This window comes from Oncorhynchus mykiss, chromosome 2, assembly GCF_013265735.2.
Source record: "Oncorhynchus mykiss isolate Arlee chromosome 2, USDA_OmykA_1.1, whole genome shotgun sequence".
NCBI lineage: Eukaryota > Metazoa > Chordata > Actinopteri > Salmoniformes > Salmonidae > Oncorhynchus > Oncorhynchus mykiss.
Window position 1 is genome coordinate 17,719,097 of NC_048566.1, and position 23,212 is coordinate 17,742,308.

Below are 23,212 nucleotides of genomic sequence, written 5' to 3' on the forward strand. Positions count from 1 at the left end.
GTAGCCACTTGTTGTTCGCTTATTGAAATTGAACTTCAGTTTATGGAAATAAATAGCTAGCCAGCTATTTAACCCTGTTGCCCAAAGCTAACGTTATAAGCAGCCAGCTAGCTTCATCAGAGGTCCAGCTGTCCTGTCCACTTCTATCAGATCAGTGCTAATCAAATGGCTACCCAGAATATTTGCTTTGCCCCCCCCCCCCCCCCCCACACACTCTGCTGCTTCTCTCTGTTATTATCTATGCATAGCCACTTTAATAATTATACCTACATGTACATAATTACCTCAATTACATCGACACCGGTGCCCCCCGCACATTGACTCTGTACCGGTACCCCCTGTATATAGCCCCACTATTGTTATTTACTGCTGCTCTTTAATTATTTGTTATTCTTATCTCTTACTTTTTGGGGGATTTTCTTAAAACTGCATTGTTGGTTGAGGGCTTGAAAGTAACCATTTCACTGTTGTATTCGGCGCATGTGACAAATTACATTTGATTTGATGACAGAGGAGTGAGGCTTGACTGGAATGATTATGTGTTGTGAAGCTAGCCACAATAAGGATTAGGCACAATCGTGGAATTTGCGGTTTGCCTTCAAAATAAAAGTACCTCTTTGAAAGTGATGCAGAAGGTTACTGTTGAAATCATGCCATATTTAGACTAGATCATGTTAAACAAAGTTGGAATGTGAAGCAATGAAATGGGGTATCAGTCTACTCGGTGACACCCACAGAACACAACTGTGAAGAGTTTACGCACATATTAGCATTGTAGCTCTTATAGCGAGACTGTGACTGTAACATTTAGATTTTTTTATTTTACCTTTATTAAACTAGGCAAGTCAGTTAAGAACAAATTCTTATTTTCAATGATGGCCTAGGAACAGTGAACTGCCTTGTTCAGGGGCAGAACAACAGATTTTTACCATGTCAGCTCAGGGATTCGATCTGCGAAATAACCTCCCCAGTCAGCCTATTATGTATATTGCACTGTACATTTTACCTAAGGATTAGGGATCAATGAAATGGGGTATCAGTCTACTCAATACCTAATATCTTTTTTCCCAACATTCTCCTCAGAGTTATCAGATTTCAAAACATCCTAGCAGTATTGTTTTTCCTTTGGAATAGTGTTCAATGCACTTTTTTTAATTTCACCTTTATTTAACCAGGTAGGCCACTTGAGAACAAGTTCTCATTTACAACTGCGACCTGGCCAAGATAAAGCAAAGCAGTGCAACAAAAACAACAACACAGAATTACACATAAACACATAGTAGGTTGACTATAAATGTGGTTCAATTCACAGATGTTTCAAAGTCCCACAATAAGAGCTACGACGCTAATGTTCTCTGGGTGTCACTGAGTAGACTGATACCCCATGTCATTGATCCACAATCCATAGGTAAGTATGCCCCCCAATGCAACGCTAAAGTCTAATTTATCCAGTGTAATATAAACATATTTTTTTCAAATGTACAAATTATAATATTTTTTTGATTTAATATAACAACGTTCTAAACTCCATTAGCATGATCTATTTCATTATGAGAGCGATTTGCGTCACTGTCAATGACATACCTTTCTTTTGGCTAACCCCAATGTCCAGTATTGTGGCTAATCGTTATTTTGGCTAGCTTCACAGAGATGGGTCCGACCACCATTAATCAAATAAAAACTGTTATAAATTAGGGTTATTTTAAATTATGACATCTAGCTATATAGATAATTGTCTAACTATAGCTACTGAAACAGATGATCTTGTGTTGCTATGTTTTTGGGGAAGAACATTGTTTGCATCCATCAGCTAGCTAGCTTTTTTTTATGACCAGCGTTGTAGGTGCGCGAGACAACTTTACCAGCATCATAGCATACGTGTCGGTGAATCGTTGTGACATATGACATACGAGTGATTGTGTAATCAATGTGTAATAGCTACGTAAAAGCTTTATGAACGCGTTAAATGATTATGTGACGTGCAGTCATATTCAGATCCAATAAGCTTATTTGACACATCAAATAGTGTTATTTGAAGTGTATATTTTTTGACACGCAAAGACCCAAACGGCGTTCCTTAATCGTAGGATAAACGTACGTGTCTTGCGTAATGACGCGTGTCCAAGTGATCGCGCTTCATTGTGGGCTGCATGCCTAGATAACCGAAAGGTTAGCGCATCCACAAAGTCAAAATTGGCTATTGTAAAAATTCATGAAAAAAATAAGCCTTTTGTTAGTAATTTAATGTTAGGGTTAGGCATAAGGTTAGCAGTGTGGTTAGGGTTACGGGTAGGATTAGGTTGAAAACCTTCAACACTTGAACAGACAACAGAGTGCTGGCTATTGTAGAAACACTGCATATTCAGACGAAACCGTTATTCAGTTTATACCACAATAACAGTCTTATTGATGTGATTGAGATAACGGTACTTACTTTGGTCCCAATCCCCTCTCACTGAGGTCCAAGGCGATGTATGAGACTTTGGGTTAGAGCACACGGAACAGATAGCAGTAGCCTATATGCAAATTTCAGAAAGTTCGACCGCTCAGCAGAAAATCAGTCCAACCAGAGAAAGTATAGCTCCGTCCTGTTGAATATATTCTGCCTGCTGCGTTCGTGACGGCCCGGGTGTCTCGTTGTTTTAGATTAGGGTTCGACCTGACCACTTCCGCAGTTTATCCACATCTTTCCATCCAGTCAAAAACTATTTTAATAGAAAGAAGGATTGAGATAAAAAGAAAGAGTAGGTGGGAGAAGTTGAGAGACCGCGAGACGAGTAAAGGCGGGGTTTCTTTCTGTGTCGATGGATATCCGCTCTGATTGTCCTGGATAAATCTAAACTACAAAAGCTAGGATACTTTATCTTTCGTGTGTCCCACGTATTCTTTCTCTTCTCTCTGTGGGACAGGGGTGGTTGGCCGAGAATAGGTGTATACCAGCCGAGCTGCTGCGTCTGGAGAACGGACCGCGAGAGGGGTGAGACTAGGAGTGAAATAGAAAATAACTGGGAGGAAGAGTCACAGATGACGTTTAGGCACACGAGAACACTTGGCTGACACACACACATCCGCATTTTGTTTCCGGCCCTCAATAATCACTTTTACCCTTCTCTCTATAATAATGGTGTGATTAAGGCTATTTACATTACCAACTATTAGTGCGTAAACGACAAAAAAATACAATATAGGCTAACCTAAAAATACAATATAGGCTAACCTAAAAAAAACAATATAGGCTAACCTAAAAATACAATATAGGCTAACCTAAAAAAAACAATATAGGCTAACCTAAAAAATACAATATAGGCTAACCTAAAAAATACAATATAGGCTAACCTAAAAAAACAATATAGGCTAACCTAAAAAATACAATATAGGCTAACCTAAAAAATACAATATAGGCTAACCTAAAAAATACAATCTAGGCTAACCTAAAAAATACAATATAGGCTAACCTAAAAAATGCAATATAGGCTAACCTAAAAAAATATATATACAGGCTAACCTAAAAAAACAATATAGGCTAACCTATGGATATTTAATGAATTTATTTGCAAACAAGCAAGATTTCTGGCTCTCACAGACCTGTAACTTCTTCTTTAAGAGGCTCCTCTGTCCTCCACTCGTTACCTGTATTAATGACACTTGTTTGAACTTGTTATCAGTATAAAAGACACCTGTCCACAACCTCAAACAGTCACACCCCAAACTCCACTGTGGCCAAGACTAGAGAGCTGTCAAAGGACACCAGAAACAAAATTGTAGACCTGCACCAGGCTGGGAAGACTGAATATGCAATAGGTAAGCAGCTTGGCTTGAATAAATCAACTGTGGGAGCAATTATTAGGAAATGGAAGACATACAAGACCACTGATAATCTCCCTCGATCTGGGGCTCCACGCAAGATCTCATCCCGTGGGGTCAAAATATTCACAAGAACGATGAGCAAAAATCCCAGAACCACACGGGGGGACCTAGTGAATGACCTGCAGAGAGCTGGGACCAAAGTAACAAAGCCTACCATCAGTAACACACTACGCCGCCAGGGACTCAAATCCTGCAGTGCCAGACGTGTCCCCCTGCTTAAGCCAGTACATGTCCAGGCCCGTCTGAAGTTTGCTAGAGAGCATTTGGATGATCCAGAAGAAGATTGGGAGAATGTCATATGGTCAGATGAAACCAAAATATAACTTTTTGGTAAAAACTCAACTCGTCGTGTTTGGAGGACAAAGAATGCTGAGTTGCATCCAAAGAACACCATACCTACTGTGAAGCATGGGGGTAGAAACATCATGCTTTGGGGCTGTTTTTCTGCAAAGGGACCAGGACGACTGATCCGTGTAAAGGAAAGAATGAATGGGGCCATGTATCGTGAGATTTTGAGTGAAAACCTCCTTCCATCAGCAAGGGCATTGAAGATGAAACGTGGCTGGGTCTTTCAGCATGACAATGATCCCAAACACACCGCCCGGGCAACGAAGGAGTGGCTTCGTAAGAAGCATTTCAAGATCCTGGAGTGGCCTAGCCAGTCTCCAGATCTCAACCCCATAGAAAATCTTTGGAGGGAGTTGAAAGTCCGTGTTGCCCAGCAACAGCCCCAAAACATCACTGCTCTAGAGGAGATCTGCATGGAGGAATGGGCCAAAATACCAGCAACAGTGTGTGAAAACCTAGTGAAGACTTACAGAAAACATTTGACCTCTGTCATTGCCTACAAAGGGTATATAACAAAGTATTGAGATAAACTTTTGTTATTGACCAAATACTTATTTTCCACCATAATTTGCAAATACATTCATTAAAAATCCTACAATGTGATTTTCTGGATTTTTTTTCTCATTTTGTCTGTCATAGTTGAAGTGTACCTATGATGAAAATTACAGGCCTCTCTCATCTTTTTAAGTGGGAGAACTTGCACAATTGGTGGCTGACTAAATACTTTTTTGCCCCACTGTACATAAGAGCATGTGGCAAACAAATACTTTAAAGACTATATGAAGTGTTATCGCATAACACCATTGTTGTAAACTATATACACTTCATAGTGATCAAAATACTATATGAGTTGTTATTGCATTTGATTTATTAGGATCCCGATTAGCTGATGCCAATGGTGACAGCTCGTCTTACTGGGGCCCGACATATATATATATATATATATATATATATATATATATATATATATATATATATATATATATATATATATATATATATATATATATTTCACCTTTATTTAACCAGGTAGGCAAGTTGAGAACAAGTTCTCATTTACAATTGCGACCTGGCCAAGATAAAGCAAAGCAATTCGACACACACAACGACACAGAGTTACACATGGAGTAAAACAAACATACAGTCAATAATACAGTATAAACAAGTGTATATACGATGTGAGCAAATGAGGTGAGATAAGGGAGGTAAAGGCAAAAAAAGGCCATGGTGGCAAAGTAAATACAATATAGCAAGTAAAACACTGGAATGGTAGATTTGCAGTGGAAGAATGTGCAAAGTAGAAATAAACATAATGGGATGCAAAGGAGCAAAATAAATAAATAAAATAAATACAGTAGAGAAAGAGGTAGTTGTTTGTGCTAAATTATAGGTGGGCTATGTACAGGTGCAGTAACCTGTGAGCTGCTCTGACAGTTGGTGCTTAAAGCTAGTGAGGGAGATAAGTGTTTCCAGTTTCAGAGATTTTTGTAGTTCGTTCCAGTCATTGGCAGCAGAGAACTGGAAGGAGAGGCGGCCAAAGAAATAATTGGTTTTGGGGGTGACCAGAGAGATATACATGCTGGAGCGCGTGCTACAGGTGGGTGATGCTATGGTGACCAGCGAGTTGAGATAAGGAAGGACTTTACCTGGCAGGGTCTTGTAGATGACATGGAGCCAGTGGGTTTGGCGACGAGTATGAAGCGAGGGCCAGCCAACGAGAGCGTACAGGTCGCAATGATGGGTAGTATATGGGGCTTTGGTGACAAAACGGATTGCACTGTGATAGACTGCATCCAATTTGTTGAGTAGGGTATTGGAGGCTATTTTGTAAATGACATCGCCGAAGTCGAGGATCAGTAGGATGGTCAGTTTTACGAGGGTATGTTTGGCAGCATGAGTGAAGGATGCTTTGTTGCGAAATAGGAAGCCAATTCTAGATTTAACTTTGGATTGGAGATGTTTGATGTGGGTCTGGAAGGAGAGTTTACAGTCTAACCAGACACCTAGGTATTTGTAGTTGTCCACGTATTCTAAGTCAGCGCCGTCCAGAGTAGTGATGTTGGACAGGCGGGCAGGTGCAGGCAGCGATCGGTTGAAGAGCATGCATTTAGTTTTACTTGTATTTAAGAGCAATTGGAGGTCACGGAAGGAGAGTTGTATGGCATTGAAGCTTGCCTGGAGGGTTGTTAACACAGTGTCCAAAGAAGGGCCAGAAGTATACAGCATGGTGTCGTCTGCGTAGAGGTGGATCAGAGACTCACCAGCAGCAAGAGCGACATCATTGATGTATACAGAGAAGAGAGTCGGTCCAAAATTGAACCTTGTGACACCCCCATAGAGACTGCCAGAGGTCCGGACAGCAGACCCTCCGATTTGACACACTGAACTCTGTCAGAGAAGTAGTTGGTGAACCAGGTGAGGCAATCATTTGAGAAACCAAGGCTGTCGAGTCTGCCGATGAGGATGTGGTGATTGACAGAGTCGAAAGCCTTGGCCAGATCAATGAATACAGCTGCACGGTAATGTTTCTTATTGATGGCAGTTAAGATATCGTTTAGGACCTTGAGCGTGGTTGAGGTGCACCCATGACCAGCTCTGAAACCAGATTGCATAGCAGAGAAGGTATGGTGAGATTCGAAATGGTCGGTAATCTGTTTGTTGACTTGGCTTACGAAGACCTTAGAAAGGCAAGGTAGGATAGATATAGGTCTGTAGCAGTTTGGGTCAAGAGTGTCCCCCCCTTTGAAGAGGGGGATGACCGCAGCTGCTTTCCAATCTTTGGGAATCTCAGACGACACGAAAGAGAGGTTGAACAGGCTAGTAATGGGGGTGGCAACAATTTTGGGAGATAATTTTAGAAAGAAAGGGTCCAGATTGTCTAGCCCGGCTGATTTGTAGGGGTCCAGATTTTGCAGCTCTTTCAGAACATCAGCTGACTGGATTTGGGAGAATTTCTGCTTGAAAAAGCTAGCCTTGGCTTTTCTAACTGCCTGTGTATAATGGTTTCTAGCTTCCCTGAACAGCTGCATATCACGGGGGCTGTTCGATGCTAATGCAGAATGCCATAGGATGTTTTTGTGTTGGTGAAGGGCAGTCAGGTCTGGGGAGAACCAAGGGCTATATCTGTTCCTGGTTCTAAATTTCTTGAATGGGGCATGCTTATTTAAGATGGTTAGGAAGGCATTTTTTTTAAATAACCAGGCATCCTCTAATGACGAGATGAGATCAATATCCTTCCAGGATACCCCGGCCAGGTCGATCAGAAAGGTCTGCTCGCTGAAGTGTTTCAGGGAGCGTTTGACAGTGATGAGTGGAGGTCGTTTGACCGCTGACCCATTACGGATGCAGGCAATGAGGCAGTGATCGCTGAGATCTTGGTTGAAGACAGCAGAGGTGTATTTAGAGGGCAAGTTGGTTAGTCTATGATATCTATGAGGGTGCCCGTGTTTAAGGCTTTGGGGAGGTACCTGGTAGGTTCATTGATAATTTGTGTGACATTGAGGGCATCAAACTTAGATTGTAGGATGGCTGGGGTGTTAAGCATGTTCCAGTTTAGGTCGCCTAGCAGCACGAGCTCTGAAGATAGATGGGGGGAAATCAGTTCACATATGGTGTCCAGAGCACAGCTGGGGGCAGAGGGTGGTCTATAGCAGGCGGCAACGGTGAGAGACTTGTTTTTAGAGAGGTGGATTTTTAAAAGTAGAAGTTCAAATTGTTTGGGTACAGACCTGGATAGTAGGACAGAACTCTGCAGGCTATCGTTGCAGTAGATTGCAACACCGCCCCCGTTGGCAATTCTATCTTGTCTGAAAATGTTGTAGTTTGGGATTAAATTTTCTGAATTTTTTAAGCCAGGACTCAGACACAGCTAGAACATCCGGGTTGGCAGAGTGTGCTAAAGCAGTGAATAAAACAAACTTAGGGAGGAGGCTTCTAATGTTAACATGCATGAAACCAAGGCTATTATGGTTACAGAAGTCATCAAAAGAGAGCGCCTGGGGAATAGGAGTGGAGCTAGGCACTGCAGGGCCTGGATTCACCTCTACATCGCCAGAGGAACAGAGGAGGAGTAGGATAAGGGTACGGCTAAAAGCAATAAGAATTGGTTGTCTAGAACATCTGGAACAGAAAGTAAAAGGAGGTTTCTGGGGGCGATAAAATAGCTTCAAGGTATAATGTACAGACAAAGGTATGGTAGGATGTGAATACAGTGGAGGTAAACCTAGGTATTGAGTGATGATGAGAGAGATATTGTCTCTAGAAACATTGAAACCAGGAGATGTCATCGCATGTGTGGGTGGTGGAACTAATAGGTTGGATAAGGTAAAGTGAGCAGGACTAGAGGCAGCAGGACAGTGAAATAAGCCAATAAACACTAACCAGAACAGCAATGGACAAGGTATATTGACATTAAGGAGAGGCATGCTTAGTCGAGTGATCAAAAGGGTCCAGTGAGTAGTGAGGTTGGGGTCACGGCGATTTAGACAGCTAGCCAGGCCATCGGTAGCAAGCTAGCATAGGATGGAGGTCTGTTATTAGCCACCTTGTGCGTTTCCGTCGGTAGGATTAGTGGGGTTCCGTGTGGTAGAGGGGATGAATCCAATTCGCAAAAAAAACTAACAATAGATATAGTTATAGAGGCCCAAGAAAAAATAAAATAAAAAAATAAATTGTCCGATAGGTCTATTCAGATAGCAGCCGATAAGACAGCTAACGGTTAGCGGACCGCAGATGGGCGTTCAGGTAACGTTGCGATAGAGGAGCCAGCCGGATAACTCCCTCGGGTAGATAACGTCGGTAGTCCAGTTGTGAAGGCCCGGTGGGGCTCCACGTTGGCAGTAAAACGGGTCCGGATATGTGATTGTTGCCCAGGAGTGACTGACGGAACTCTTCAGCTGGCTAGCTCCGGAATAATTGATGAATCGACGAAAGCCGATAGTCACACGGATAGCAGCTAGCTAGCTGCGAGATCCAGGTATAAATGTCCAGAGTTAGTGGTTGAAATCCGGGGACATGGAGAGAAAAATAGGTCCGGTATGTTCCGGTCCGAGCCGCGCCGTACAAAACTGGCGATAGATTTTCGAGCTAAAGGATAGCTGATGACCACAAACCGTGGTTAGCTGAATACTAACGATTAGCCAGTAAAGAAGCTAACTCGGTATATATAACGAGAAAGACATTACAGACAAAATACTTTACAATTTACATACATTTAAAAACATTAATATGTAGTAGGTACAGTTAGGCAAAAAAGTATTTAGTCAGCCACCAATTGTGCAAGTTCTCCCACTTAAAAAGATGAGAGAGGCCTGTAATTTTCATCATAGGTACACTTCAACAATGACAGACAAAAAGAGAGAAAAAAAATCCAGAAAATCACAGAAAAAAAATCCAGAAAATCACATTGTAGGATTTTTTATGAATTTATTTGCAAATTATGGTGGAAAATTAGTATTTGGTCAATAACAAAAGTTTATCTCAATACTTGGCAATGACATTCCAGTGTTTTACTTGCTATATTGTATTTACTTTGCCACCATGGCCTTTTTTTGCCTTTACCTCCCTTATCTCACCTCATTTGCTCACATCGTATATACACTTGTTTATACTGTATTATTGACTGTATGTTTGTTTTACTCCATGTGTAACTCTGTGTCGTTGTGTGTGTCGAATTGCTTTGCTTTATCTTGGCCAGGTCGCAATTGTAAATGAGAACTTGTTCTCAACTTGCCTACCTGGTTAAATAAAGGTGAAATATATATATATATATATATATATATATATATATATATATATATATATATATATATATATATATATATGTCGGGCCCCAGTAAGACGAGCTGTCACCATTGGCATCAGCTAATCGGGATCCTAATAAATCAAATGCAATAACAACTCATATAGTATTTTGATCACTATGAAGTGTATATAGTTTACAACAATGGTGTTATGCGATAACACTTCATATAGTCTTTAAAGTATTTGTTTGCCACATGCTCTTATGTACAGTGGGGCAAAAAAGTATTTAGTCAGCCACCAATTGTGCAAGTTCTCCCACTTAAAAAGATGAGAGAGGCCTGTAATTTTCATCATAGGTACACTTCAACTATGACAGACAAAATGAGAAAAAAAATCCAGAAAATCACATTGTAGGATTTTTAATGAATTTATTTGCAAATTATGGTGGAAAATAAGTATTTGGTCAATAACAAAAGTTGATCTCAATACTTTGTTATATACCCTCTGTAGGCAATGACAGAGGTCAAACGTTTTCTGTAAGTCTTCACTAGGTTTTCACACACTGTTGCTGGTATTTTGGCCCATTCCTCCATGCAGATCTCCTCTAGAGCAGTGATGTTTTGGGGCTGTTGCTGGGCAACACGGACTTTCAACTCCCTCCAAAGATTTTCTATGGGGTTGAGATCTGGAGACTGGCTAGGCCACTCCAGGATCTTGAAATGCTTCTTACGAAGCCACTCCTTCGTTGCCCGGGCGGTGTGTTTGGGATCATTGTCATGCTGAAAGACCCAGCCACGTTTCATCTTCAATGCCCTTGCTGATGGAAGGAGGTTTTCACTCAAAATCTCACGATACATGGCCCCATTCATTCTTTCCTTTACACGGATCAGTCGTCCTGGTCCCTTTGCAGAAAAACAGCCCCAAAGCATGATGTTTCTACCCCCATGCTTCACAGTAGGTATGGTGTTCTTTGGATGCAACTCAGCATTCTTTGTCCTCCAAACACGACGAGTTGAGTTTTTACCAAAAAGTTATATTTTGGTTTCATCTGACCATATGACATTCTCCCAATCTTCTTCTGGATCATCCAAATGCTCTCTAGCAAACTTCAGACGGGCCTGGACATGTACTGGCTTAAGCAGGGGGACACGTCTGGCACTGCAGGATTTGAGTCCCTGGCGGCGTAGTGTGGTAGGCTTTGTTACTTCATCTCTCTGCAGGTCATTCACTAGGTCCCCCGTGTGGTTCTGGGATTTTTGCTCACCGTTCTTGTGATCATTTTGACCCCACGGGGGGAGATCTTGGGTGGAGCCCCAGATCGATGGAGATTATCAGTGGTCTTGTATGTCTTCCATTTCCTAATAATTGCTCCCACAGTTGATTTCTTCAAACCAAGCTGCTTACCTATTGCATATTCAGTCTTCCCAGCCTGGTGCAGGTCTACAATTTTGTTTCTGGTGTCCTTTGACAGCTCTTTGGTCTTGGCCATAGTGGAGTTTGGATTGTGACTATTTGAGGTTGTGGACAGGTGTCTTTTATACTGATAACAAGTTCAAACAAGTGCCATTAATACAGGTAACGAGTGGAGGACAGAGGAGCCTCTTAAAGAAGAAGTTACAGGTCTGTGAGAGCCAGAAATCTTGCTTGTTTGTAGGTGACCAAATGCTTATTTTCCACCATAATTTGCAAATAAATTCATAAAAAATCCTACAATGTGATTTTCTGGATTTCTTTTCCTCATTTTGTCTGTCATAGTTGAAGTGTACCTATGATGAAAAATGCAGGCCTCTCTCATCTTTTTAAGTGGGAGAACTTGCACAATTGGTAGCTGACTAAATACTTTTTTGCCCCACTGTATGTGCATAACACTGAAAGTGTTCAGTCCCAAACACTGACTCTAGCTCCATTAATACATGGTTCTAACTTGTGTCCTTTGCTCATTGTGCCCACATGTAGACAGGTGTAGACAATCAAACGACCCCATACACCTCCAGAGGTAGTCAGACACATATTCTGTCTGAATATCGTACAAGTGTAGACAGATCTGGACAGAGAAACCATTTCAATCGTCATTATCCTGCCCTATAAAAGCATTGACAGGTGGCACCATTAACTGATTACATCAATATGTGTCTTACAATAAATACATAAATATTATTTTGAAAGAATAGCTGTGAAATAATTTGCATAAAGGAAGGGACCAGGAAGTGTAACAGCGTCCACACTAGCACGGTAATAATTTAACACTCAAAAGTGTGGACCCGTATAGACAGTGGCAGTGTTGATTTAACACTGGAGAATTTGCTGTGTAGTTCTAAGCTACTCATGACGTACCTTATGTTATTGTATTTATATATTGAAGTTGAGATATGTATTGTAGACAGGTTTAACTACATTATTTAATGCACATTTAGGCTACATATTATTAAGTGAACACACCACCTCAGACTTCAGTGCAGAGCTAACCTTTGACTGTGATCTGATTACAATCACATAGCCATCATGCAGTAGCTTTCCCAACTATTTATAAACACCATGCACACTCAGGCTCTCATAAAGAATGACTGATAAACTCTCTCACCCTTGAACACATCAACCTAGATAACTCCTGGTTGTTTGGGGCAGGACTATACCCTACCTACCATATCTACCAGAACCTCTCGAGAGATAACTACCTACCGAGGAGGAGACTGGAATCTGTGCCTGTCTCGCCCTCTACTGGTCAATTACAATCTATACTGTTCCTTCTCTCTCTCTTTTACATATTTTAACTGTTCCTTCTCCCCTCCACCTCTCTCTCACGGACTTCTCTCACACTCACACTCTCCCTCCCCCTCTCTCTCTCGCCCCCTCTATCTCTCCACCTCTCTCTCCCTCTCCCTCTCTCTCTCCCCCTCTATCTCTCCCTCCCCCTCTCTCCCCTTCTCTCTCTCCCTCTCTCTCTCCCCCTCTATCTCTCCCTCCCCCTCTCTCCCCTTCTCTCTCTCCCTCTCCCCTCTCTCTCTCCACCTCTATCTCGCCCTCTCTCCCTCTCCCTCTCCCCTCTATCTCTCCTTCTCTATCTCTCCCTCTCTCCCCCTCTCTCTCTCCCTCTCCCCTCTCTCTCCCCCTCTATCTCTCCCTCTCCTCTCTCCCTCTCCCCTCTATCTCTCCCCTCTATCTCTCCACCTCAATCTCTCCCTCTCTCCCTCTCCCTCTCCATCTCTCCCTCCCTCTCTCTCCCTCTCCCCTCTCTCTCCACCTCTATCTCTCCCTCTCTCCCTCTCCCCTCTCTCTCTCCCCCTCTATCTCTCCCTCCCCTCTCTCCCTCTACCCCTCCCCTCTCTCTCTCCCTCTCCCCTCTCTCTCCCCCTCTATCTCTCCCTCTCCTCTCTCCCTCTCCCCTCTATCTCTCCACCTCAATCTCTCCCTCTCTCCCTCTCCCTCTCCATCTCTCCCTCCCCCTCTCTCCCTCTCCCCTCTATCTCTCCACCTCTATCTCTTCCTCTCTCCCTCTCCCTCTCCATCTCTCCCTCCCTCTCTCTCCCTCTCCCCTCTCTCTCCACCTCTATCTCTCCCTCTCTCCCTCTCCCCTCTGTCTCTCCCCCTCTATCTCTCCCTCCCCTCTCTCCCTCTACCCCTCCCCTCTCTCTCTCCCCCTCTATCTCTCCCTCCCCTCTCTCCCTCTCCCCTCTCTCTCCCCCTCTATCTCTCCCTCCCCTCTCTCCCTCTCCCCTCTATCTCTCCCTCTCCCTCTCTCCCTTTCCCTCTCCCCTCTATCTCTCCCTCCCCCTCTCTCCCATTCTCTCTCTCCCTCTCCCCTCTCTCTCTTCACCTCTATCTCTCCCTCTCTCCCTCTCCCCTCTCTCTCTCTATCTCTCCCTCTCCCCTCTCTCTCTCCACCTCTATCTCTCCCTCTCCCTCTCCCCTCTCTCTCCCCCTCTATCTCTCCCTCCCCTCTCTCCCTCTCCCCTCTCTCTCTCCCCCTATCTCTCCCTCCCCTCTCTCCCTCTCCCCTCTCTCTCTCCCCCTCTATCTCTCCCTCCCCTCTCTCCCTCTCCCCTCTATCTCTCCCTCTCTCCCCCTCCCCTCTATCTCTCCCTCCCCTCTCTCCCTCCCTCTCTCCCTCTCCCCTCTATCTCTCCCTCCCCTCTCCCTCTCCCCTCTATCTCTCCTTCTCTATCTCTCCCTCTCTCCCCCTCTCTCTCCCTCTCCCCTCTCTCTCTCCCCCTCTATCTCTCCCTCTCCTCTCTCCCTCTCCCCTCTCTCTCCACCTCTATCTCTCCCTCTCCCTCTCTCCCTCTCCCTCTCCATCTCTCCCTCCCTCTCTCTCCCTCTCCCCTCTCTCTCTCCCCCTATATCTCTCCCTCCCCTCTCTCCCTCTCCCCTCTCTCTCCCCCTCTATCTCTCCCTCCCCTCTCTCCCTCTCCCCTCTATCTCTCCCTCTCCCTCTCTCCCTTTCCCTCTCCCCTCTATCTCTCCCTCCCCCTCTCTCCCATTCTCTCTCTCCCTCTCCCCTCTCTCTCTCCACCTCTATCTCTCCCTCTCTCCCTCTCCCCTCTCTCTCTCTATCTCTCCCTCTCCCCTCTCTCTCTCCACCTCTATCTCTCCCTCTCCCCTCTCTCTCCCCCTCTATCTCTCCCTCCCCTCTCTCCCTCTCCCCTCTCTCTCTCCCCCTATCTCTCCCTCCCCTCTCTCCCTCTCCCCTCTCTCTCTCCCCCTCTATCTCTCCCTCCCCTCTCTCCCTCTCCCCTCTATCTCTCCCTCTCTCCCTCTATCTCTCCCTCCCCTCTCTCCCTCTCTCCCTCTCCCCTCTATCTCTCCCTCCCCTCTCCCTCTCCCCTCTATCTCTCCCTCTCTCTCTTACACAAACACACACACACACAATAAATAATGAAAAACGTATTTGATGTATAATACTTTTTATTTTAACTTAAAAAGAGATTGGATCAAAAACAGACTCAATAAATAAGAAATAAATATCATTGTTGTAATAATTCATTCATAATTATAATTACTCTGACAGAGTCTGACAGAAACAGACCCTTTTTTGCTCTAAAAAAATTCTAAAATCAGTAACCCCTTTAAACCCTTCATCATTTCTCCCTATTAACAAAAATAATTGATAAATTAGTCAATAAATAAAAACTTGTTCAAATATTAAAACCTCTCAGAAAAGGTGCAGTCCCTCCCACCCACATTTATCCTAAAATCTAAGTAGAAATTGAAAATATGTTTGTGATTCTCCCCTTTCTTTATTTCTAATACAATATCCCCTAACGAAGATAATAATAATAATAACAATAATAATAATAATATTGTGTCATTTTTCAGTGATTTATCTAAAGTACTCTTCTTTTTGCATTTTTTTGTAATTTTCTAAATGTTACTCTTCTTAAACTAAATTATTTACAGGCCATAAGGATCTCTCTCCAAAGTTTCTCTAAATTACTCATTTTTGTCTCAATATTTTTTCCTGTTTTCCTTTTTTTATTACGAAATGGAGGCCTTCCTATTTGTATCATGTTATACACATGTAATAGCCATGTAATATGACATGTTATGGTCCAAAGAAGTGATATATCACCATTATTCATCATCTCATCAATGACTTTAGTAAGTACTTCCTGGGTCGTGTATGTGTGTGATCTTCACTGCCCTACACACTCCAGACAAACTCCTCAAACTCCTCAAACTCCTCAAACCATTTTCAAACTGAGTCCAGTTCAAAGGGTACGATTACTGACATATATGTATTTGAAAGTATGTCAGTGTTTGTGTGTGTGAGGACTATAATATGTACATTGGTCAATATCTGTGCCTTGGTCCTTTTAGAGTGCAATGCGTGTGTGTGTGTGTGTGTGTGTGTGTGTGTGTGTGTGTGTGTGTGTGTGTGTGTGTGTGTGTGTGTATGTGTGTGTGTGGTGTGTTTGTGTGTGTGGTGTATGTGTGCTGTTCCCCGTCGCTCAAAAGAAAGGTAGTAGGTCTGAGGGCGCAATGCACGCTGGGATTCCACCACGGCCGGAGTCTGAAAACTTCACCTGCAAGAGCGAAGGAAGGAAGAGTGAGAGGGAGGGAGAGAGAGAGAGAGAGAGAGAGAGAGTGAGTGAGTGAGAGAGAGAAAGAGGGAGGGAGGGGGATAGAGCGAGAGAGGGAGTGAGTGAGAGAGAGAGAGAGAGAGAGAGAGAGAGAGAGAGAGAGAGAGAGAGAGAGATAAAGAGAGAGAGAGAGAGAGAGTGAGTGAGAGAAAGAGGGAGGGAGGGGGATAGAGCGAGAGAGGGAGTGAGTGAGAGAGAGAGAGAGAGAGAGAGAGAGTGAGAGAGAGAGAGAGAGTGAGAGAGAGAGAGAGAGAGATAAAGAGAGAGAGAGAGAGAGAGAGAGATAAAGAGAGAGAGAGAGAGAGAGTGAGAGAGAGAGAGAGAGAGAGAGAGTGAGAGAAAGAGGGAGTGAGGGTGATAGAGCGAGAGAGGGAGTGAGTGAGAGAGAGAGAGAGAGAGAGAGAGAGTGAGAGAGAGTGAGAGAGAGAGAGAGAGAGAGAGAGAGAACAGAGAGAGAGAGAGAGAGAGAGAGAGAGAGAGAGAGAGAGAGAGAGAGAGAGAGCTTGTTAGGACATGGATATAGTATTGTGGTTAACCTCTACTATAATCCTCTATATATCAGAGAACAAAGGAATAACAGTATAGAAACAATTCATCCCTCATGTGGATGTCATTTCCAACAAAAAAATCTATTACCAGAAACCATTTGCACAAAACAGTTTACCTCTACTATGTCTGCATCATTGGTTACTATAGTAAACCTCTGTGTTTTTCAACAGGGATAACGTCATGGTGCTTTTACACATAGACATACAGAGTGTCCAGGGCATGCAACTCAACACAGTGAAATATCCATGAATGTTGTTGTCGTCATTTGGGAGGCCTTTTGCCTTTTCTGTAATTGTATGTATGTCTGTGTGTTTGTGTGTGTGTGTGTCCGTGCACGCACACGTTGTACTTGTGTCTTAGATCACGGCAAGCAAAGGTTCCCAACATGCATCACTCTCTGGCAGTTGCAGTATAGAAATTCTGGGTAACAGTCTCCCTTAGTCCACAAGTAGCTTAGAATTCTGTGTGGTAGCTTCTCTGGTAAATGGTCTTTTAATGTTATTAGAAGATTATTCAGATAAACTGATCTAAGGTCAGTTTTGTGTTTTCTCCCATATGGTTAACGTTTTGATTTGAAGCAGGTTAGCTGATCCTAGATCTGGCTCTATGGGTAACCTCTACTCATACCAAGAGACAATTTTTTTCCCCATGTATATTAATTCTCCCAGAATTCCTATAGTTTAGGTCTGTTCTCCAATCGGCAAGAGGCTATGTTTAGCACCATCACAACAACTACAAACCATTACCTCAAAGCACCGGCCAGGGGGGTGAGAGAAGGGGAGAGAGAAAGGAAGCAAGAGAGAGAAAGATGGGAGGGGAGAAAAGGAGAGGAGTGATAGAGAGATATAAAACAGGAGGGGGAAATAGACTGGTAGAAAATAAGGGGAAATAGACTCGTAGAAAAGAAGGGGAAATAGACACCAATCAGAAAGTCAGGCCAGTCCACAATCTTACCAATCAGAAGCCAAGGACACACAGCCTACCAATCAGAATCCAGATCAGCAGAGTTTAGTGTCATCAGAGGTCCACAGTCCAGTGCTGCATCTGAATAGTCTGAAGTAACTTCCTCTCCCTCCCTGTCTCTTTCCTCTCTACGCTCATCTGCTCATGTTCCACCATATTGTTTTCACCTATTACTTGGTTTCAGTGCAGATGAAGGAAATGCGACCGGGTGATGAAGGCTCTTTAAACTATGAGATGGACTTGGACTTATCCTAGGAATGTGTGCTGTTTATTGGGAGTTATTTACAATTAATTGCTTACAAAGGGGTTACCCACCTCATCTCATATGCATACGTATATACTGTACTCTATATCATCGACTGTATCCTTATGTAATACATGTATCACTAGCCACTTTAAACTATGCCACTTTGTTTACATACCCTACATTACTCATCTCATATGTATATACTGTACTGGATACCATCTACTGCATCTTGCCTATGCTGCTCTTTACCATCACTCATTCATATATCCTTATGTACATATTCTTTATCCCCTTACACTGTGTACAAGACAGTAGTTTTGGAATTGTTAGTTAGATTACTTGTTATTACTGCATTGTCGGAACTAGAAGCACAAGCATTTCGCTACACTCGCATTAACATCTGCTAACCATGTGTCTGTGACAAATAAAATTTGATTTGATTTGATTTATATCCACATAGGTTATGATCAGCACCAAATGCAGATGGCTGGGCTAGACTGGACTGAGCTGGGCTGGACTAGACTGGGCTGGACTGGACTGAGCTGGGCTGGACTAGGCTGGGCTGGACTAGGCTGGGCTGGACTAGGCTGGGCTGGACTGGACTGAGCTGGGCTAGCCTAGGCTGGGCTGGACTAGGCTGGGCTGGACTGGACTAGACTGGGATAGTTCTAGGCTAGACTGGGATAGTTTATGGCGTAAATCTGTACTTTAAACCCAACAACACATGAAGGAGCCCCATTACCTGTTACCCCATTACACACTGAATGGCCTGGTTAGAGACTGTAGGAAAACATTCAGAAACCTACTGTAACCACACAGTTAACATTAGACACACACACACACACACACACACACACACACACACAGCCCCCTTGCCCACCTCAGTCTAGCCCAAATATACAGTAGCACTATAATGATAATGACACCAAACAGAACACTACAGAAACTGATCAAAAACTAAACTGCAGAAAAACAACGACCATTAATACAGTTTTTATCCAAATATCCAATACAATTATCCATCAGTCAATGCGGATATTCAATCGAATCAATTGATACTTAATTTATCAGATCCCAGTTATTGACAGTTATTGATCAGTATGTGCACAGGTCAATACAAAAGAAAGTCACAATGCACCAAACACAGTCTGTGGTCACCACGGCAACAGGGCATGCAGGTCAGTGCATGGCCGGTTGCTCGGGGCGACGGAACAAACAAAAAAATCGCCAAGGGCAACCAGCACAGGCAATCCACCTCCACAGCAACCCAGACACAGGCCAACCAATCAACTTACAACACGTGAGAGGAAGGGGGGTCGGGGCTTTATCGGTCGCTAGGTAACCATAGTGATGGGATCCCCGCGAATTATGATTGGACGGGAGGATCTCAGGTGAGGTATGTTGTTGTTTCAGGAAAAGATTAAAAAACATCAGAAAATAAAAATAAATAAAAAATATAAAGTTGGATAACAATATTTCAATAATTTAGTTTTAATTTGGCTACAAAATCTCTAAATGATTAAACTACCTACAAAGCATTTTTTGTTATTTCATGTGTTTAATATTCTTTACCACATATGCACTGCTTATTTAAGATCCCGCCCACTCTCGTCATATAGCCCTTTCACCAATCAGCATTTTAGAAAGATGTGACTGACAGCAACTTGCATAAACTCCATTGTCATTCTTTCCTGTTTCCTCCCCAAACTCAAATATCCCTCCTCCTTCCCATCACTTCTCTCTTACACGCCTCCCCGACCTCACTCCTACCCTTCTCTCTCCTCTCTCCTACCCTCCTCTCTCCTGCCTCCTACCCTGCTCTCTCCTACCCTCCTCACTCCTGCCTCCTACCCTCCTCTCTCCTGCCTCCTACCCTCCTCTCTCCTCCCTCCTCCCCTCCTCTCTCCTCCCCACCCCTCTCCTGCCTCCTACACTCCTCTCTTCTACCCTCCTCTCTCTCATACTCCTCTCTCCTACCCTCCTCTCTTCAACCCTCCTCTCTCCTACCTTCTCTTCTACCCTCCAGTCTCCTCCCTCATTCCCTTCTTCCCTTTTATTGCCTCCCATTCCTCCATCCCTCAATCCACACATTCTTTCTCCTCCCTCTCTCTTTCCCAGCCCCTATCCCTTCTCACCTCTCTCCTCTCTCCTTCAGTAGGGGCGGTTGGCGTCTTTAGGTCGTTTCAGCTGCACCTTGAGTCTCTTCATGCCGATCTGGAACCCATTCATAGCCTGGATGGCAGTCTGGGCACTGGATGGGTTGTCAAAACTCACAAAACCTGGGGAGGGAGGGAGGAACGAGAGAGGAAGAGGGAACGGAGGGAGGAACGAGAGAGGAAGAGGGAACGGAGGGAGGAACAAGAGAGGAAGAGGGAACGGAGGGAGGAACGAGAGAGGAAGAGGGAACGGAGGGAGGAACGAGAGAGGAAGAGGGAACGGAGGGAGGAACGAGAGAGGAAGAGGGAACGGAGGGAGGAACGAGAGAGGAAGAGGGAACGGAGGGAGGAACGAGAGAGGAAGAGGGAACGGAGGGAGGAACGAGAGAGGAAGAGGGAACGGAGGGAGGAACGAGAGAGGAAGAGGGAACGGAGGGAGGAACGAGAGAGGAAGAGGAAACAGAGAGAGAAACATTCTGAAATGTAATATAACATGTATAATCACATTGCTTCGTTGCGACAGACAGAGATACAGTCATACAGTATGCTACCAGCAACTGTGAGTTATGATCATCATGTATCATAGCAACAGGTGGAATTGCAATTCTCTCTTATCTCCCTCCATTTCTCCTCCGTTCCTCCTTTCTTTCCTTTTCTCCTGGATACTCACTATTCACCCATCCCTGCCTCTCTCCTATGTCTCCCCCTCCAATCCCTCTCTCTCTGTCTTACCGAAGCACTTGCTCTGGTTGGTGGCGCGGTCTACAAAGACTTTAGCTGAGATGACGTTTCCAAAGGGCAGAAACATCTGGAGCATCTCACTGTCACTGAACTCCTGAGGCAGGTGGTAGATAAAGATATTACAACCCTCCGGCCCTAGGGGAGGAACACACACACGTTAGGGTCTGCGACGGAGAGACACACTCACACAAATATTCATGAGGATCTGTGATTCACACGCACACTAATCTGAGACACACACACACACACACAACAGGTGCTGTCTGAGAGACAGGAAGTGACATCACCTTCTCGCTGCTGCTGTTGCTGGGGCTGCTGGTGTTGCTGGGCAACCAGGGTAGGTTGCTGTGGAAAATGCTGGCCGACCAATCCATAGGCAGCAGGGTACGCCGCTGTGATGAGAGAGAGAGTGACATCAGATGATGAAACACTGGTTGGAGGTCCAAGACACCCCTAACCACAGATCTAGGATCAGATTACCCTACATGCCCTCAATGGCAGAGATGGTAGGGAGGAAGACACCTCTGACCCTGTACCACAGGGATCATCAACTAGATTCACCTCTGACCTTGTACCCCAGGGATCATCAACTAGATTCACCTCTGACCCTGTACCACAGGGATCATCAACTAGATTCACCTCTGACCCTGTACCACAGGGATCATCAACTAGATTCACCTCTGACCCTGTACCACAGGGATCATCAACTAGATTCACCTCTGACCTTGTACCCCAGGGATCATCAACTAGATTCACCTCTGACCTTGTACCACAGAGATCATCAACTAGATTCACCTCTGACCCTGTACCACAGGGATCATCAACTAGATTCACCTCTGACCCTGTACCACGGGGATCATCAACTAGATTCACCTCTGACCCTGTACCACAGGGATCATCAACTAGATTCACCTCTGACCCTGTACCACAGGGATCATCAACTAGATTCACCTCTGACCCTGTACCACAGGGATCATCAACTAGATTCACCTCTGACCCTGTACCACGGGGATCATCAACTAGATTCACCTCTGACCCTGTACCACAGGGATCATCAACTAGATTCACCTCTGACCCTGTACCACAGGGATCACCAACTAGATTCACCTCTGACCCTGTACCACAGGGATCATCAACTAGATTCACCTCTGACCCTGTACCACAGGGATCACCAACTAGATTCACCTCTGACCCTGTACCACAGGGATCACCAACTAGATTCAGCTGCGGGCTGATTTTTGTCTTGAGTCGATGGTCAGGGGGCCGGAACATAATTAAAAGTCATTTGTAGACTCTAAATTGACCACAAGAATCCCAATATAACGTTTGACTAAAACATAATAATTTCAAACCTTGCTTACATTTGTATAACATCACATACTATGCATTGGAAATCATGTTGGAAAAAATATCCAAAATGAAAATCACTTGCTGGTGTTTTTGGTCTTTTACCAGTTAATTACTGTCCTACTCTGAGAGCATTGAGGACTCCATTCTTACAATGCAAAATTAACCCAGTCACTATAAGTGTCACAGGAGCTGGTAATGTGTGTGACTGTGGCCCACCTGTGTAGTGCTGCATGCCTGCATACGCCTGCTGGAGAGGATCTAGAGATAATGCTGGACTCTGGGCTGCAGGGAGAGAGGGAAGCAGGGAAGGAGGGAGAGAGGGAGGCAGGGAGGGAGGGAGAGAGGGAGGGAGGCAGGGAGGGAGAGAGGGAGTGAGGGAGAGAGGGAGGGAGGCAGGGAGAGAGGGAAGGAAGCAGGGAGGGAGGGAGGGAGGGAGGCAGGGAGGGAGGGAGAGAGGGAGGGAGGCAGGGAGGGAGGGAGGGTGGCAGGGAGAGAGGGAAGGAAGCAGGGAGGGAGAGAGGCAGGGAGGGAGGCAGGGAGGGAGGGAGAGAGAGAGAAAGGGAGAGAGGGAGAGAGAGAGAGAGAGGAAGGGAGATGAGTAGTGAGGGAGGGAGGGAGGGAGGGAGGGAGGGAGGGAGGGAGGGAGGGAGGGAGGGAGGGAGGGAGGGAGGGAGGGAGGGAGGGAGGGAGGGAGGGAGGGAGTAGCAGAGCGGAGGGAGTGAGTGGCAGAGCAGAGAGTGAATATAGGGAACACATGGAGATATCAGTATTTCTGTGGTAAATATTCTATCTTTGGTAATTCAGCTCGTACCTTGGTACGCATGAATGCCATTGGTGTATAGTGCTTCTGATGCTTGCTGTCCATTGGTTGGTGGACTGTAACCATTGACTCCTAGAGGTGGAGGTAGTGATGGCACGGGCGTGGCTGAGATGGTTGGAGGGGTATTCGTACCTGCAAACCGGGAGGACCAATCACAGTGGAGGAGATATTGTGATTGACAGCTACTAGACTCTATAGTGTATAAGAAAGAGAAAAAGGCAGAGCATAAATGCAGGGGAGACGCAATGATTGGTTAGTGGGGCAAAGGGAGTTAAGGGAAGGGTGCATCTCATTGTAAAGTGGCTTCCTCCTCTTGTCTACCTTCCTCAATCTGAATTGATGTTAAAAAAAA

General features: G+C 44.6%; 2 protein-coding genes across 9 annotated transcripts in view; both read right to left on the reverse strand.

Moving 5' to 3' along the window:
- Positions 1–3,015, reverse strand: part of LOC110536315 (ceramide synthase 2) — a 36,115-nt gene extending 33,100 nt beyond the window's left edge. For 2 of the 3 annotated variants that reach the window (XM_036939866.1, XM_036939861.1), the window contains exon 1: positions 2,435–3,015. The gene's annotated coding sequence lies outside the window, so the exon portion shown is untranslated. The remainder of the gene's footprint in view (positions 1–2,434) is intronic. The other variant, XM_036939855.1, reaches the window with a different exon arrangement.
- Positions 3,016–14,841: 11,826 nt separating this feature from the next.
- The window catches only part of LOC110519442 (CUGBP Elav-like family member 3), a 74,594-nt gene continuing 66,223 nt past the window's right edge, over positions 14,842–23,212 (reverse strand). For 5 of the 6 annotated variants that reach the window (XM_036939912.1, XM_036939905.1, XM_036939896.1 and 2 more), the window contains 6 exons: positions 22,852–23,052; positions 22,257–22,322; positions 20,978–21,082; positions 20,682–20,825; positions 19,929–20,072; positions 14,842–15,977 (listed from right to left, as the gene is read on the reverse strand). In XM_036939912.1, the coding sequence (XP_036795807.1) occupies positions 19,945–20,072; positions 20,682–20,825; positions 20,978–21,082; positions 22,257–22,322; positions 22,852–23,052 (644 nt within the window). In that variant the 3' untranslated portion in view covers positions 14,842–15,977; positions 19,929–19,944. The remainder of the gene's footprint in view (positions 15,978–19,928; positions 20,073–20,681; positions 20,826–20,977; positions 21,083–22,256; positions 22,323–22,851; positions 23,053–23,212) is intronic. The other variant, XM_036939920.1, reaches the window with a different exon arrangement.